Source organism: Oncorhynchus gorbuscha, linkage group LG03 (genome assembly GCF_021184085.1).
Source record: "Oncorhynchus gorbuscha isolate QuinsamMale2020 ecotype Even-year linkage group LG03, OgorEven_v1.0, whole genome shotgun sequence".
Lineage (NCBI taxonomy): Eukaryota > Metazoa > Chordata > Actinopteri > Salmoniformes > Salmonidae > Oncorhynchus > Oncorhynchus gorbuscha.
The window spans coordinates 100,033,124-100,052,323 of NC_060175.1; the positions used below are offsets into that span (position 1 = coordinate 100,033,124).

At 44.0% G+C, this 19,200-nt stretch overlaps 1 protein-coding gene across 6 annotated transcripts in view; it reads left to right on the forward strand.

The window, feature by feature from the left end:
• The window catches only part of LOC124032363 (zinc finger protein 335-like), a 45,162-nt gene that overhangs the window by 1,650 nt on the left and 24,312 nt on the right, over positions 1-19,200 (forward strand). For 4 of the 6 annotated variants that reach the window (XM_046344717.1, XM_046344716.1, XM_046344718.1 and 1 more), the window contains exons 3-16: positions 822-962; positions 3,268-3,406; positions 3,655-3,738; positions 4,684-4,800; positions 4,935-5,080; positions 5,329-6,358; positions 8,612-8,761; positions 10,598-10,768; positions 10,979-11,237; positions 11,676-11,850; positions 16,291-16,403; positions 16,987-17,005; positions 18,060-18,200; positions 18,457-18,533. In XM_046344717.1, coding sequence (XP_046200673.1) covers positions 822-962; positions 3,268-3,406; positions 3,655-3,738; positions 4,684-4,800; positions 4,935-5,080; positions 5,329-6,358; positions 8,612-8,761; positions 10,598-10,768; positions 10,979-11,237; positions 11,676-11,850; positions 16,291-16,403; positions 16,987-17,005; positions 18,060-18,200; positions 18,457-18,533 — 2,762 coding nt within the window. The remainder of the gene's footprint in view (positions 1-821; positions 963-3,267; positions 3,407-3,654; positions 3,739-4,683; positions 4,801-4,934; positions 5,081-5,328; positions 6,359-8,611; positions 8,762-10,597; positions 10,769-10,978; positions 11,238-11,675; positions 11,851-16,290; positions 16,404-16,986; positions 17,006-18,059; positions 18,201-18,456; positions 18,534-19,200) is intronic. The other 2 variants (XM_046344720.1, XM_046344721.1) reach the window with 2 other exon arrangements.

The following is a 19,200-nucleotide window of genomic DNA, read 5'->3' on the forward strand; positions in this document are numbered from 1 at the left end:
AACACCACTATGTGAACTGTTCAGAATCCTTAAACTTTATTGCTATTCAACATCAAATCAAATTGTATTCGTTACATGCACATGCTTGGTAAACAACGGGTGTGGACTAACAGGGAAATGCTTACTTCCCAACAACGCAGAGAGAAAGAAAATAGAGAAATAATAGAAAAGTAAAACATGTAATAATTGATACACAACGTGTAACTATAACTTGGCTATATACACAGGGTACCAGTACAGAGTCGATGTGCAGGGATATGAGGTAAATGAGGTACACATAACTATGAATACATTGACAGATAGTAAACAGAAGCTGCAGCGTATGTAAATGAGTCACAAAAAGTTGGTGCAAAAAGTGCCAATGCAGATAGTTAACCAAATAGCTAACCTAACAACTATTAGCAGTCTTATGGCTTGGGGGTACTACCCTCTGTAGCGCCTTGCAGTCTGATGCCGAGCAGCTGCCATACCAGGAGGTGATGCAACCAGTCAAGATGCTTTCAATGGTGCAGCTGTAGAACTTTTTGAGGATCTGATGACACATGACAAATCTTTTCAGCCTCCTGAGGGGGAATAGGCTTTGTTGTGCTTTTTTCACAAATGTGTTTGTGTGTTTGGACCATGATAGATCCTAAAAGAGATAAAAACGTTTCATCTGTAATGGTAATACAAGGGAAGCCTGTGTATTTGCAATGATAATCATAATACATTTTAATAAAGCGCTTTTGAAGAATCCAAGTGTTTGAATGGCTCAGTAGGGTCTCTGGTAATACGTTTCAGTTAGTCTTCATCTCCTCTCACACGTGTTTCTGTGTTTCCAGGCGTTCTTACCAGAGACCAGCTCCAGTACAGACGTCACCCACCACAGAGCCACCGTCCACCTCCCAGACTCCTCCTCTGTGGCCCAGTCCACCAGCGTCTCCACCGTAACCCAGTCCATCCTGGTGTCCGGGTCGGCCCAGGTGAGCATCTCTAATATTCAAGAGCACCCTGGTTGACCCCCATAGCCAGCCTAGCTACCGGCCGTACTAACTACCGGCCGTACCAGCTACCGGCCGTACTAGCTACCGTACTAGCTGTCGGTCGTACTAGCTACCAGCCGTACCTACCGGCCGTACCTACCGTACTAGCTGTCGGTCGTACTAGCTACCAGCCGTACCAGCTACCGTACTAGCTGTCGGTCGTACCAGCTACCGGCCGTACTAGCTACCGTACTAGCTGTCGGTCGTACTAGCTACCAGCCGTACTAGCTACCAGCCGTACTAACTACCGGCCGTACTAGCTACCGGCCGTACTAGCTACCGGCCGTACTAGCTACCAGCCGTACTAGCTACCGGCCGTACTAGCTACCGGCCGTACTAGCTACCAGCCGTACTAACTACCGGCCGTACTAGCTACCGGCCGTACTAGCTACAGTACTAGCTGTCGGTCGTACTAGCTACCAGCCGTACTAGCTACCGTACTAGCTGTCGGTCGTACTAGCTACCAGCCGTACTAGCTACCAGCCATATTTGACAGGCAACAGGTGGCAGCCCACGCCGGTCAACAGGCAGAGCTAACTGAGCTAGAGATAATATTTAACACTGCTTACTGCATTGCCAAAGGCGACGGCTTTTACCAAATTCAGACCCATGTTACTTACCCAGAAAAGTTATGAATTACAAATCAACCCCAACATATGGAAACAAGTGGTCTTCCGTTAAACATTATCGTCACCATAGTGGACGCTATCCGGGAAGAGGGTTAGTGCTATCCGGGATCGTTGGGATGTCCCTACTCTAACCATAAAAGCAAGTCATTTTTTTTTTTTAGCTTTTAGCTAGTCTTGTGATGCATTCTACACCAAAGCTAACAACTGATGACAATTTAAGAATAATAGGGACAGTCATTTGCAGTTAAAAAAATAATAATTTTCTGTGCTCCATACTTTTTGAGTGTAATATTACACTCATATTACATAGTATTACACTCATATTACATAGTATTACACTCATATTACATAGTATTACACTCATATTACATAGTATTACACTCATATTACATAGTATTACACTCATATTACATAGTATTACATAGTATTACACTCATATTACTCATATTACATAGTATTATACACATATTACTCATATTACATAGTATTACACTCATATTACTCATATTACATAGTATTACATAGTATTATACACATATTACATAGTATTACACTCATATTACTCATATTACATAGTATTACACTCATATTACTCATATTACATAGTATTACACTCATATTACTCATATTACATAGTATTATACACATATTACATAGTATTACACTCATATTACATAGTATTACACTCTTATTACTCATATTACATATTATTATACACATATTACTCATATTACATAGTATTACACTCATATTACTCATATTACATAGTATTACATAGTATTATACACATATTACATAGTATTACACTCATATTACTCATATTACATAGTATTACACTCATATTACTCATATTACATAGTATTACACTCATATTACTCATATTACATAGTATTACACTCATATTACATAGTATTACACTCATATTACATAGTATTACACTCTTATTACATAGTATTACACTCTTATTACATAGTATTACACTCATATTACATAGTATTACACTCATATTACTCATATTACATAGTATTACACTCATATTACATAGTATTACACTCTTATTACATAGTATTACACTCATATTACTCATATTACATAGTATTACACTCATATTACATAGTATTACACTCTTATTACATAGTATTACACTCATATTACATAGTATTACACTCATATTACTCATATTACATAGTATTACACTCTTATTACATAGTATTACACTCATATTACATAGTATTACACTCATATTACTCATATTACATAGTATTACACTCATATTACATAGTATTACACTCATATTACATAGTATTACACTCATATTACATAGTATTACACTCATATTACTCATATTACATAGTATTACACTCATATTACATAGTATTACACTCATATTACTCATATTACATAGTATTACACTCATATTACTCATATTACATAGTATTACACTCATATTACTCATATTACATAGTATTACACTCATATTACATAGTATTACACTCTCACTTGTCTTTTCTTCTTTCTTCTTCCTAACATTGATTTGGCTAATAGTTGTGTTGAATGTCACTGACTAAGTCGCTTTGGTATAAAAAAAAGCCGGCATACCGTATATTGTATTACAGGTGACAGTCCACTCCAGTGCAGCGGTGTCAGACTGCGGGGGCATGATGGTGTCAGACTGCACAGCCTCTACCTCCTCAGACCTGGGATCAGCCATAGACAAGATCATAGAGTCCACCATCGGATCTGACATCATGAACGGTGAGGGAATGAAAACCTTTGCCCCCCCCCAACAAAGGAAATGTGATTCCTAGTATCATGAAAATATATATAGAACAATAGACACAAACGTAACAAACAATGTGAGTACAAATACACCATTCACGTCAATTATTATATATATATATATTTTTTAAAGGACTTGAGTTGGTGTGATTCCTTTGTGGAGAACTGACCACACACTGTAACCTGTCCATCACAGCCAATATCTTTGTGTCCTTGTTCTCCAGGATGTATAGCAGTGACCAGTGCAGAGGACGGAGCTGCCGAGACCAGTGAGGGGCAGTATTTGATACTACAAGGACCAGACGATGGTGAGCTTTTCTCTGAGGACTCTTTGGTATCGACTGTACCTGTTAGGTCTTCCAAGTAGCACACTATATTACAGCAGTGGGTTTAGAGCATGTGGTTCCCAAACGGGTTTAGAGCATGTGGTTCCCAAACGGGTTTAGAGCATGTGGTTCCCAAACGGGTTTAGAGCATGTGGTTCCCAAACGGGTTTAGAGCATGTGGTTGGTTCCCAAACGGGTTTAGAGCATGCGGTTCCCAAACGGGTTTAGAGCGTGCGGTTCCCAAACGGGTTTAGAGCGTGCGGTTCCCAAACGGGTTTAGAGCGTGCGGTTCCCAAACGGGTTTAGAGCGTGCGGTTCCCAAACGGGTTTAGAGCAGTGGTTGGTTCCCAAACAGGTTTAGAGTTTGGGAACCACTGTGGGGAAAGGGTCGGCAGGGGGGTCGCAGGCGAAATTGGGTAGTGCATCATCATTTTTAACTTGTCAGAAATGTCTACATCAACAAGCCCATGTCAGCTAACATTTTTGAGCTAGGTTTTTTAGCCCATAGATTTTGTTATAATGTTTGAGTAACTCAAGTATCACATGAACACATAATACATGGCAAAATGTGTATATTACAGGAAATATGTTTTAAAACGGCAACATTTTATCTGCACCCCATGACAAATTTGTAGAATTGAAAGAAATGAGATTTAAACCTGATACATTTTCTCTCTACCAACAAGAAGGGTAAACAGTTTGTGTCATGAACAGTGCTTGTGCCCATACAAGTAGACGTGGCGTGTGCAGGGAGGGGGCGCAGGATGTTCCCCAATGCTGGAATGGGGCGGGGGGGGGGGGGTGTCTGAGTGCAATATGTTTTGGAAACTCTTATTTAGAGAACCAATGTTTCAGCAGCCAGTACGTTGTACATAGGAAAGTACATTTGTTGTTTCATGGGAACACAACATGCCTGTCTCTTTCCAGGGGCCCCTATGGTAGCCCACATGTCGTCCTCGGCTCTGTCCAGCCATCATCGCATCGCCATCGAGGCTCTGGGAGAGGGTCCTACCTCCACCTGCCACGACCAGGGAGACATGCAGGGTATGAAATATACAACCTATGCCAGTGTTTGGTCATTGTAATTTATTTTTTTTTTTTTTTATGAAAGAAAAGCTTCATAAAGATTTCAAGTGAGTGCTGTCCCTTATTTGATTGATATGTTTATGACATGCAAGATAACCTGGATCCAGTCCAGCCCTCTGGGAGTCACTCTCACTCCGGCCACTACCCAGACCATGAGGACCAGGACAACCAGCCTCAGCACTCCCACGCGTCCCAGTACATGGAGTGTAGCGGTGGAGATGCGGACGGACCTGATCAGGTATGAGGGACAGACTCAGTTGAAGTTTTTTGTTTTTTAGCTTGGCCTTTTTAAATCATTGATTTTATTGTTATTTTATACATCCTTTTTTATGTTCTGTTGTTGATGCTTGTTTTATCTTCATCACCTTTATGGCTTCTCTGTTTTTTTTTGGGGGGGGGTGGTATCTGTCATTCCATTGTTTTATGGTGGAGTGTGTTGTGATTTCTAAATGCATTTGAAATAAAGTTTGATTTTGTTTTAACCAGACTGGAGAGTCCTCCTCCTCGTATGTAGATGATGAGGAACCCGACCAGACACGCTCCTCCCGCTCCCTCGTCCGGTCCCGTTTCCCTGAGTACGGTATAGTCGACAACTCTGGACAGGACCTAAGGGGGTACGTGGAGTGTAGTGGTAGCGGTGCCACCGACTCCAACCCCTCGTCCCCTGCCCGCCTACGACACACCCACTATATGGTGGACTGCAGCGCGGGGACGGGGGCGTACCTGGAGTGTGCCGGGGACGAGGAAGAGGATTCGATGCAGCACCACTCTCGGAGCCACATCGACAGCAGCAGCAGTGCTAACCACTCCCAGAGTCACCAAACCCTGCGGCAGTATGTGGAGTCCGGGGCTGCGGTTGCAGATTCAGAGCAGCCCGGTTGTTCCAACTCCCACTCTCAGAGTCACCAAACCCTGCGGCAATATATGGAGTCTGGGGCTGCAGATTCGGAACAGCCACGATGTTACCAATACCAGGCTGAGGAAGGGCAAGGAGAGGACCCAGACCAGCCACAGCACTCTGACCAGCAGCAGCCTCAGCACTCCCACTACATGGAAACCACCAGCAGCAGCACTGGCCCAGAAGGTGAGGGTTCCACCACAGACCACCACCACCCCCAGGCAGACACCGCAGACTCGGGCTCAGCAGATCATCCAGAGGCTATGGAGTGTTCTGAGAGCCAGCCTGGCCCTTACATCAGTAGCAGTGGAACCTACTCCTACCATCCGGAGCCTGAGGTGGAAGAGGCCCCTGAACCTACATGGTCCCCCAGTTTGGAGAGGTCTTCGAGGGGAGAGGAGGAGGAGGGCGGCGTGGTGGGGGGCTCTGGGGCTCCAGTCGTGGAGGGGGGGGCTGGGAGCGGACCAGGGGTCGCCGTCCCCCACACCATGGCTGAACTGGAGGAGATGATGGAGGTGGTGATCGTTCAGCAGTTTAAGTGCAAGATGTGTCCCTACAAGAGTGTCTCCAAAGACACCCTCATCAACCACATGAGAGACAGGCACTTCAAACCCACAGGTACAGTAGCCCCATCCCTCCTAGAGAGAGCTGAGAAACAGGCACTTCAAACCCACAGGTACAGTAGCCCCATCCCACCTAGAGAGAGCTGAGAGACAGGCACTTCAAACCCACAGGTACAGTAGCCCCATCCCACCTAGAGAGAGCTGAGAGACAGGCACTTCAAACCACAGGTACAGTAGCCCCATCCCTCCTTGAGAGAGCTGAGAGACAGGCACTTCAAACCCACAGGTACAGTAGCCCCATCCCAGCTAGAGAGAGCTGAGAGACAGGCACTTCAAACCACAGGTACAGTAGCCCCATCCCTCCTAGAGAGAGCTGAGAAACAGGCACTTCAAACCCACAGGTACAGTAGCCCCATCCCACCTAGAGAGAGCTGAGAGACAGGCACTTCAAACCCACAGGTACAGTAGCCCCATCCCACCTAGAGAGAGCTGAGAGACAGGCACTTCAAACCACAGGTACAGTAGCCCCATCCCTCCTTGAGAGAGCTGAGAGACAGGCACTTCAAACCCACAGGTACAGTAGCCCCATCCCACCTAGAGAGAGCTGAGAGACAGGCACTTCAAACCACAGGTACAGTAGCCCCATCCCAGCTAGAGAGAGCTGAGAGACAGGCACTTCAAACCACAGGTACAGTAGCCCCATCCCACCTAGAGAGAGCTGAGAAACAGGCACTTCAAACCCACAGGTACAGTAGCCCCATCCCACCTAGAGAGAGCTGAGAGACAGGCACTACAAACCACAGGTACAGTAGCCCCATCCCACCTAGAGAGAGCTGAGAGACAGGCACTTCAAACCCACAGGTACAGTAGCCCCATCCCACCTAGACAGAGCTGAGAGATAGGCACTTAAAACCACAGGTACAGTAGCCCCATCTCACCTAGAGAGAGCTGAGAGACAGGCACTTCAAACCCACAGGTACAGTAGCCCCGTCCCACTTAGAGAGAGCTGAAAGACAGACACTTCAAACCCACAGGTACAGTAGCCCCATCCCACCTAGAGAGAGCTGAGAGACAGGCACTTCAAACCCACAGGTACAGTAGCCCCATCCTACCCATGAGAGAGCTGAGAGACAGGCACTTCAAACCCACAGGTACAGTAGCCCCATCCTACCCATGAGAGAGCTGAGAGACAGGCACTTCAAACCCACAGGTAAAGTAGCCCCATCCTACCCATGAGAGAGCTGAGAGACAGGCACTTAAAACCACAGGTACAGTAGCCCCATCCCACCTAGAGAGAGCTGAGAGACAGGCACTTCAAACCCACAGGTACAGTAGCCCCATCCCACCTAGAGAGAGCTGAGAGACAGGCACTTCAAACCCACAGGTACAGTAGCCCCATCCCACCTAGAGAGAGCTGAGAGACAGGCACTTCAAACCCACAGGTACAGTAGCCCCATCCCACCTAGAGAGAGCTGAGAGACAGGCACTTCAAACCCACAGGTACAGTAGCCCCATCCTACCCATGAGAGAGCTGAGAGACAGGCACTTCAAACCCACAGGTACAGTAGCCCCATCCTACCCATGAGAGAGCTGAGAGACAGGCACTTCAAACCCACAGGTACAGTAGCCCCATCCCACCTAGAGAGAGCTGAGAGACAGGCACTTCAAACCCACAGGTACAGTAGCCCCATCCTGCCCAGAGAGAGCTGAGAGACAGGCACTTCAAACCCACAGGTACAGTAGCCCCATCCCACCTAGAGAGAGCTGAGAGACAGGCACTTCAAACCCACAGGTACAGTAGCCCCATCCCACCTAGAGAGAGCTGAGAGACAGGCACTTCAAACCACAGGTACAGTAGCCCCATCCTACCTAGACGGAAGAAAGACATAAACATATGATCGAACAAACTGTACTCATCGTCCAAAAGGGGGAAATTATATTTGGACATAGTCTAGAGGCACAGGTTTCTTTTTTTAAATTTAACCTTTTTATTTAACTTGGCAAGTCAGTTAAGAATAAATTATAATTTACAATGACGGCCTACCCAGACCAAACCCTCTAACCCGGACGAGGCTGGGCCAATTGTGTGCCGCCCGATGGTGAGGTGAGGACAGAAACTAAATGAATTCGAATCGAACTTTATTGATCCTCAGCCTAATTAATTAGAATGAACCTTTTATTTATCCCCAGCTGAATTAATTGGAATTAAATAGACTAATACAACCCTTCATCATTTATCAAACAAGCGCTCTGCCAAAGAGGAAGTTTGATTTGAGTAGCTGATTGATGGTGTTTGTGTTACTTCCAGGTGGCCCCCCTCCTAAGAAGCGTGGTCGTGGTCGGCCCCGGCGTAGTGATACGTTGGCCCGTCAGCAGGCTGAGGTGAAACCAGAGCCCCAGCCTGAGGAGCCAGAGGACGATGACATTGTAGACGCTGGGGCCATCGATGACCCTGAAGGTACAGTCCGTGGAGATCCCTGTCATTTTAGATCAATTATTGTACTTTACAGAAATGCATTGTCACTAGGCAAAAGCAGATAGTTACTCACTGACTCACTGACTGACTCACTGACTCACTGACTGACTGACTGATTGACTGACTCACTGACTGACTGACTCACTGACTCACTGATTGACTGACTGACTGACTGATCCACTGATCATCACTTGGGGCGGCAGGGTAGCCTATTTGTTTGACTATTTTCTACATTGTAGAATAATACTGAAGACATCAAAACGATGAAATAACACATATGGAATCATGTAGTAACCAAAAAAGTGTTAAATAAATATATTTTATGTTTGAAATTCTTCAAAGTAGCCACCCTTTGCCTTGGTGACAGCTTTGCACACTCTTGGCATTCTCTCAACCAGCTTCATGAGGTGATTCCAGATATCTTTGGTACATTGGTCTAGCCTAAATTAAACAAATGCAGAGGTAGCCTACAATTATATTTAATCTGTATTTGAGTTTGAATAGCCTAGTAATAGGTTATTCTTTTAAATATTTTCATAATTAATAGGCTGACACATTACCTTTAGCTACAGAATACAGTATCTCACCACTGGGCTCCCGAGTGGTGCAGCGGTCTAAACTGCATCTCAGTGCTAGAGGCGTCACTACAGACCCTGGTTTGATTCCAGGCTCTATTGCAACCGGCCGTGATTGGGAGTCCCATAGGTCGGCGCACAATTGGCCCAGTGTCGTCCGGGTTTGGCTGGTTTCACAAATTAAGCACTGGAGGAACTGCAGGAACTGGTTGGAGAGCCCATGGCATGCAGAGTTTGGGCAGAATATCACCTGTTGTGCTGCAAAATTACCAGAGTAGCCTGGAAGTGGAAAAACGTACTGGTGGGGAAGTGGCTACAATTCCATTGCTTACAGGTGACAGGTATTTTTGCTCCTTCCCCTGTTCCCTCCCATTCGATAACGGGCCATTCTAAATCCAAACTAATTCTACATATTAGTAAAGACCAGATTACATTGAGAATCGTCTGATGGGTGAAAATTATGATCACTTGATGAGAGAACAGCTGTGCAGCCTGAGGAAAGGAACAGAGCGCAAGCTTTTTTTTGAGACCTTCTCAATTCATTAACTGCCTTTGGTCGCATCTTGCAGCCCATATATGTGTTCATTTCTAAGACATTCTAAGGTTTGTATCATTCACAACTAAAGTTGCCAAATAACTCTGAATCTATCTTATAAGACCTGTTTCAAATGATCACTTTAATGCTCAACGTAGCCACTTCTTATGCACACTCACTCCGGGATGGGAAAAAATATCCTTTCCATTTTATTAAGCTAAGTTCAATTATATTCCTCTTTATTCTAAAATAATGAAACGAATAAGCAAATCTAGTCTTCTAATTGAACAAGTCTACAGCCTATATCATGGGGCAAAGACAGATAACACACAGTAGGCCAACTCCTATTCTGTTCTCCGGAATAAAAAAAATATTCATATCATGTTGCTTTAGACCTGCCTAAAATAAATAATGGATTTATTGTGATGGTGTATTTAGTTTTATTAGACTTTTTTAAGTGTAGATGTTCCAAAGGTGCACATCAGCGGCTTGTAGCCAATGAGGAGGCCTGAAGATGCTAAACGTGTTTATGCTAATTAGCTGTCAATTACCGTGAGAATGGCAGTCTTTTCCATAACAATAACCGGCTGAAAAAAAATGTATGACCGCCACAGCCATATATCCAACCCTCTCAGATCTGCACCTAGGGGCTAGCAATCGATTTGGGATTTACACACTCACTCTCCCCCCCCCCCCCCTCCCTCCCAGAGGACAGTGACTATAACCCAGCAGATGAGGACTGTAGGGGCAGACAGCCTGCTCTCCTGCGACAACCTGTCCCCCCTCCCTGCTCCTCCTCCTCCTCCACAGACCGCCCCAGACGCAGGGTGGGACGACCCAGGAAGTTCACCTACACAGAGGGCAGCTACAACGGCAAGGGTGGGTATCCTATACTGCACAAATACTCATGCCACGCACCACCTCTGTTTTTCTGAATAATCTGTCCATTGTAATATGAAGGCTTTCCAGCTGAAAAGCTGGTGGGAAACCAACTACAGGAAGAGAATGCCGTTTTGTCTTTCATTTGAATGATCTTATTCAATAGGTTTGCTATCAGGGCATGAACTTTTTTGTTTTGGATATATGCAGAAGCAGTAGCAGACGGGACGTCAAAGCCTAAGGGGAGTGTGGATCCTCAAGGCTCGGAGGAGGCCAGTTCCTCAGGCCTGGGAAACGGCCCAGGTCCCTTGGCCAATGGAAACACAGCGGAAGCCGGCATCAGCCAATCGGACTCTGAGAACAAAGACCCGTCGTCCAATGGGAGGCCAGAAGAGCTTTTCCCAAGGAAACGCGGTCGACCCTCCAAGCGGTTCATCAGAAAGAAATACAAGAAGTACATGAACCGCAAGTAAGACTCCGTTTCATATTATTACTGACACCTGGAGCGGCCTTTCTCACTGAGTCCTATCAACAGCTATATACCCTTGTTGAAGTATTGGGAGGGCCCCAACTGTACTGGAAGGGAGCTGGCATCCTCTAGATTGGTATTATAAAAGCTCTCGCAACCAAACCTTGACTACCTCATCCCCTGCATCCATTAGATTGGCATTATAAAAGCTCTCGCAAACAAACCTTGACTACCTCATCCCCTGCATCCTCTAGATTGGTATTATAAAAGCTCTCGCAACCAAACCTTGACTACCTCATCCCCTGCATCCTCTAGATTGGTATTATAAAAGCTCTCGCAACCAAACCTTGCCTACCTCATCCCCCCGTCATCCAGAGATATAAAATACTGTGTGAGCTATGACGCTTTTAGGAACCTCTTCCCCGTCTGTTCTGTTAGGTACTGTAAGTCTCTGAAGCCGCTCCTGAGGCCTCACAGTTGTTGGATCTGCGGCTCTCGCTTCCTGTCCCAGGAGGACCTGAGGTTCCACGTTGACTCTCACCAAGGAAACGACCCAGAGTGCTTCAAATGCCTGCAGTGTAACTACCGCTGCAAACGATGGTCCTCGCTTAAGGTGAGTGGGCCGGGCGTACAGTCCGGTCCGCCGGTCATATGGTCAGCCGGTCAGACGGTCAGCCGGTCAGTCAATTGTACAGTGCCTAGTGAAAGTTGTACAGTGCCTTGTACAGTTGTCATATTTTGCTGCCATAAAATGTTCTAATACCCATTTCTCGTGTTTCTTGGCCCAGGCAAGTCTCTTCTTCTTATAAAAAGGGACTCAATAGTTGTTGTTTTTTATACCCTACAGATCTACACAACCTGGTCCATATTTTCAAAGTGAAAGAAAAAAATATATATATATTTCAATTATTATAATTAGAAGCAACTTTGGTAACAAATCCTGCTGTAAGTAATTTTGAATTAGATTCGACCAATTCTGCACAACTCTTAGGGAAACATATATTCATTGTTTTTGTCAAAATTGCTCAAGCACAGTGCATTTGTTCGGGAATCATTGATGGACAACAATATTAAAATATTGTTTATGATTTTTAAGCAGATTTAAGTCAGGACCGATACTGGACCATTCAGGAACACTCCGCACCTCTTGGAAAGCCATTCTGGTGTGTCTTTGGCATTAAAATGTATATAATTGTCCCATTGAGAAATAAAACTCTATCCCAGGGTTTGGTTTTCAAAAGACTGAGGCATATTTTCCTCTAACTCTTTACCTGGGTTTTGCTCCTTTCATATTTATTTTCATCCTGATAAACTCCCCAGAACCTGTCGGTAACAAACATACCCATAACATGATGCTGCCACCACATTACATGGAAATACAGAGGGTTTCACTCTGTGTTGGATTGGATTTATTTTAAGCCATGTTGTCTTGCAATATTGTTGCTAACATAATTCAATTTTATTTTAAATTTGATGCATGCTTCCTTCTTTTCACAGGAACTTGGTACTGGTACTTCCTGTCCTGTACTTCCTGTATATATCCATCTTAGTTTTACTCGTTATTGTTATTCCTCATATCACAATTTTTAAAAAAATTAATAAGATGTTTGTATCTTTATATTATTCCTAATTTATATCAATGACCTTGCTGCTGTGTCTTCCACCATACCTCCCATTCTCTTTGCTGATGAAAACCAATTTGATTTTATCACACAATAATTTTTATTCACTAAAAATGTTCTGAATACTTCCAGATAAACAAATTATATTTTAAATTTTAAAAAAATCCAACTTTATCTTTTTCACTAGTAAGAATAATAATAATACATAATACATAAAATAAATAAAAAGCCAGAATCTTAAAAGGCGGGATTGAAATGGAACTTGTCAAATCCACTAGATTCCTCTGAGTTCTAAGTGATATCATAATCAATGTGTCTGCATGAAATGTGAGGAAATCTGTTTGTATCATTTAAAAGATTAGTGGTTTGGTTCATCAGCCTTGTTCCTTAAATCTATACTATAGCTTCTTTTACCCATCTCACATTTACTGTAATATTGTCTGGGCCAGAACATATGCCTTTCTACTCATCATACAAAATACATTTGTACATTTGTAAGACTAGCCACCTCCTCTAATTACCTGGCTCCATCTGCACCTTTGTTTAAGAAACTCAATATCTTGTCTATTTACGACATTAATGTACGCCAATTATGCACTTTCCTCTACAAATATTCATACCTCCCAGACAGTTTATCTAAACCCTTCAATGGATTCTTCCGGGTTAACACAAGACACTGCGATAACCTTCACCCTCCCCAGTGCCGCACCTCACATAGAGAATTGACTATCAAATACAGAGGAACCATATTCTGGAATTCTTATCTTCACATTTGCCAAAACATCATCATCATCATCCCTCAAAAACTTCAAGAGACGACTGGAGGTCAGCCTGATGTAGCAAACTACTCAGTAATCTTCTCCATGAAGACTAGGGGTCAGCCTGATGTAGCAAACTACTCAGTAATCTCCTCCATGAAGAATGGGGGTCAGCTTGATGAACCAAAATACTCAGTAATCTCCTCGATGAAGAATGGGGGTCAGCTTGATGAACCAAACTACTCAGTAATCTCCTCCATGAAGACTAGGGGTCAGCCTGATGAACCAAACTACTCAGTAATCTCCTCCATGAAGACTAGGGGTCAGCCTGATGGACCAAACTACTCAGTAATCTCCTCCATGAAGAATGGGGGTCAGCCTGATGTACCAAACTACTCAGTAATCTCCTCCATGAAGAATGAGGGTCCGCTTGATGAACCAAACTACTCAGTAATCTCTAACTCTCACACACTCGCATGCGCACGCACACACACACATTTAAACAAAATAAATATATATATTTCCTGTGATTACTGATCATCAACTCCTTTATATGTAAGTCGCTCTGGATAAGAGCGTCTGCTAAATGACTTAAATGTAAAATATTTTATAATTAGTAGGTTTTCTCATCTGTTTTAACAAACCTGTTTTCTTATTGTACCTATGTATTGTAATATAGTTTTGTGGTGTAGCTTTCATATAAGCCCTTGGGCTTCTAACCTGCACACTTGTTTTTTTTTGTTTATTTGAAGTATTGTTGTCTATCACCTTTTTTTCTTTGGTGCAAACAAATAAATGTTATGGATATGTAATGTGGAAGCAGCATCATGTTATGGGTATGCTTGTCACCAGCAGGGATTGGGGAGTTTGTCAGGATCAAAATAAATTTGAAAGGAGCAAAGTCCATGGAAATAGTTATACCAAAACTTTTTTTTTATGTGGGACAATTACACAAATGTTAATGACAACGACACAGCAGAATGTATTTTCCAGGAGGTGTGGAGTGTTCCAGGAGGTGTGGAGTGTTCCAGGAGGTGTGGAGTGTTCCAGGAGGTGTGGAGTGTTCCAGGGGAATACAGTCTGTCCTTACTTTAAATCCGTTTGAAAATCAGACACAGTTTGAATATTGCTGTCCATTAATGATTTGAAAAAATTAAGTGGCTGCCAAACGTGCTACCACCAAGTATTACCTCTGGGGTGTGAAGACATATGCCAGGGATCATCAACTAGATTCAGCCACAGGTCAATACATTTTTTGTGGGGGTGGTAATCCCTTAGATTATATTTTCTGTGCAAGGGGCATGTAGACTTTCACTAGGCACTGTACGGCTGACTCATTCACCGACTGACTGGATTACTCACTCACTGACTGACTGGATTACTGACTGACTGGATTACTGAATAACTGACTGACTGACTGGATTACTGACTGACTGACTGGATTACTGACTGACTGACTGGATTACTGACTGACTGGATTACTGAATAACTGACTGACTGGATTACTGACTGGCTGACTGGATTACTGACTGACTGACTGGATTACTGACTGACTGGATTACTGAATAACTTACTGGATAACTGCATAACTGACTGACTGGATTACTGAATGACTGACTGGATTACTGAATAACTGACTGGATTACTGACTGACTGACTGGATTACTGACTGACTGACTGGATTACTGACTGGATAACTGCATAACTGACTGACTGACTGGATTACTGAATAACTGACTGGATTACTGACTGACTGACTGGATTACTGACTGGATAACTGCATAACTGACTGACTGGATTACTGACTGACTGACTGGATAACTGAATAACTGATTGACTGACTGGATTACTGAATAACTGACTGGATTACTGAATAACTGATTGACTGACTGGATTACTGACTGACTGGATTACTGAATAACTGACTGACTGGATTACTGACTGACTGACTGGATTACTGAATAACTGACTGGATTACTGACTGACTGACTGGATTACTGAATAACTGACTGGATTACTGACTGACTGACTGGATTACTGAATAACTGACTGGATTACTGACTGACTGACTGGATTACTGAATAACTGATTGACTGGATTACTGAATAAATGATTGACTGACTGGATTACTGACTGACTGACTGGATTACTGACTTACTGGATTACTGAATAACTGATTGACTGGATTACTGAATAACTGATTGACTGACTGGATTACTGAATAACTGACTGGATTACTGAATAACTGATTGACTGACTGGATTACTGACTGACTGGATTACTGACTGACTGACTGACTGACTGGATTACTGACTGGATAACTGCATAAGTGACTGACTGGATTACTGAATGACTGACTGGATTACTGACTGACTGACTGGATTACTGAATAACTGACTGACTGAATAACTGACTGACTGACTGGATTACTGAATAACTGACTGACTGAATAACTGACTGGATTACTGAATAACTGACTGGATTACTGACTGACTGTACATAGCCCTCATTACAGCAGCAGGTCATTAGTCTTTATTGCAAAATAATTGAAGAAACAATCATTGAATCAGTCTTCAGTTGTTCTCTTGTATCTCAGGCCTTGTCTGTTCACTGTACTGTCTGTAATAACCACAGTGGAATGGTAAGAGCCTGTTGTCTCTGCTGTGTTAACAGGAACACATGTTCAACCACCAGGGGAACAAGCCCTTTAAGTGTGAGGAGTGTGACTACAGCAGTGTGTATAAGAAGGATGTCATCAGACACTCTGCAATACACAACAAGGACAAGTATGTACACACACACAAAGGATATCATTAGACACTCTGCAATACACAACAAGGACAAGTATGTACACACACACACAGGATATCATCAGACACTCTGCAATACACAACAAGGACAAGTATGTACACACACACACAGGATATCATCAGACACTCTGCAATACACAACAAGGACAAGTATGTACACACACACACAGGATATCATTAGACACTGCAATACACAACAAGGACAAGTATGTACACACACACAAAGGATATCATCAGACACTCTGCAATACACAACAAGGACAAGTATGTACACACACACACAGGATATCATCAGACACTCTGCAATACACAACAAGGACAAGAATGTATACGGGCACACACATACACAGGATGTGATCAGGGTACTCCGCAGTACACAACCAGGACCAGTATGTTCTCTCCTGCCACCATGTGGGCCATTCCCCTGTGAGCTCAATACAACTCGCCAGACCTACAGTACATTTACTGTTTTTTAAGAGTTCAGATTGATCGACGTGATATAAAAATACAGTTCAATCAATCAATCATCAAACGTAACTTATTTTTCTTCCTTTCACAGGAAAACAAAGACTGAGTCAGTAAGTATTCCCCCTTTTTAAATCTATGAATATTCAGTTACCATAGTAAGACTTTTCTATCCAGATCATCCCTTTATAAAAGAACCAACAAAATCAGTGTCCTATACCAAGTTTAAGTTTAGGCCTTTTTTAAGGAAGAAATTATCCAGACGGGCCAGAAAGGCTATTATTATCCAGTTGAAAAGACGGTAGACTGCTACTATCCAGCCCACGATGTAGTCCTATAACCTAGCTCACTACGGTGAGACAGACTTCCTCACCAGACAGTCACTGTTCCTCATCATGATGTAGTCCTATAACCTAGCTCACTACGGTGAGACAGACTTCCTCACCAGACAGTCACTGTTCCTCATCATGATGTAGTCCTATAACCTAGCTCACTACGGTGAGACAGACTTCCTCACCAGACAGTCACTGTTCCTCATCATGATGTATAACCTAGCTCACTAATGGGGGCAATAGAATCTTATATCACAATATTTTTGGGGTACATAATCACGATAGGACAAAGGTTGACATCGCCCAAACCTACTAAGGTGTTGTCGTTCCCGTGACCAGTGTGGTCTGTCTGACTCTCAGCTGGTATCTAAGGTGTTGTCGTTCCCGTGTCCAGTGTGGTCTGTCTGACTCTCAGCAGGTATCTAAGGTGTTGTCGTTCCGGTGTCCAGTGTGGTCTGTCTGACTCTCAGCAGGTATCTAAGGTGTTGTCGTTCCCGTGTCCAGTGTGGTCTGTCTGACTCTCAGCTGGTATCTAAGGTGTTGTCGTTCCGGTGTCCAGTGTGGTCTGTCTGACTCTCAGCAGCTATCTAAAGGTGTTGTCGTTCCCGTGTCCAGTGTGGTCTGTCTGACTCTCAGCTGGTATCTAAGGTGTTGTCGTTCCCGTGTCCAGTGTGGTCTGTCTGACTCTCAGCAGGTATCTAAGGTGTTGTCGTTCCCGTGTCCAGTGTGGTCTGTCTGACTCTCAGCAGGTATCTAAGGTGTTGTCGTTCCCGTGTCCAGTGTGGTCTGTCTGACTCTCAGCAGGTATCTAAGGTGTTGTCGTTCCCGTGTCCAGTGTGGTCTGTCTGACTCTCAGCAGGTATCTAAGGTGTTGTCGTTCCCGTGTCCAGTGTGCCACAGAGTCTACCCCATGCAGAAGAGACTCACTCAGCACATGAAGACACACAGTACCGAGAAACCACACATGTGTGACAAGGTAACAGCACTGAGACACACATACGCGCGCTCACACACACGCATGTACAAGAAAGTAAATTAAACGAATTCATCTTAATTATCAACTTTGTTTTTAAATGTGAATTAGGAGACCTGTGTATTATTGGAATGGTTGATCACTGTCACCATTAATCATTCCAATAAATAATCCACTCTAATCAATCATGTTTTTCTAGTTACAATCTCAGGTTTTCATTTAAAATCTTTATAAATCTCTGTATGTGCTTTGACTTCAGTGTGGGAAGTCCTTCAAGAAGAGATATACGTTCAAGATGCATCTCCTCACACACATCCAGAGTGTTGACAACAGCAGGTCAGTACAGGAAGTAGTGCCATTTTCATCGTGCCTCTTAGCAGAACGTAGCCCCTTAGTGGAACGTAGCCCCTTAGCGGAACGTAGCCCCTTAGTGGAACGTAGCCCCTTAGCGGAACGTAGCCCCTTAGCGGAACGTATCCCCTTAGCGGAACGTAGCCCCTTAGCGGAACGTATCCCCTTAGCGGAACGTATCCCCTTAGCGGAACGTAGCCCCTTAGCGGAACGTAGCCCCTTAGCGGAACGTATCCCCTTAGCGGAACGTAGCCCCTTAGCGGAACGTATCCCCTTAGCGGAACGTAGCCCCTTAGCGGAACGTATCCCCTTAGCGGAACGTAGCCCCTTAGCGGAACGTATCCCCTTAGCGGAACGTAACCCCTTAGCGGAACGTATCCCCTTAGCGGAACGTAGCCCCTTAGTGGAACGTAGCCCCTTAGCGGAACGTAACCCCTTAGCGGAACGTAGCCCCTTAGCGGAACGTAACCCCTTAGCGGAACGTAGCCCCTTAGCGGAACGTATCCCCTTAGCGGAACGTATCCCCTTAGCGGAACGTATCCCCTTAGCGGAACGTAGCCCCTTAGCGGAACGTAGCCCCTTAGTGGAACGTAACCCCTTAGTGGAACGTAGCCCCTTAGCGGAACGTAGCCCCTTAGCGGAACGTAACTCC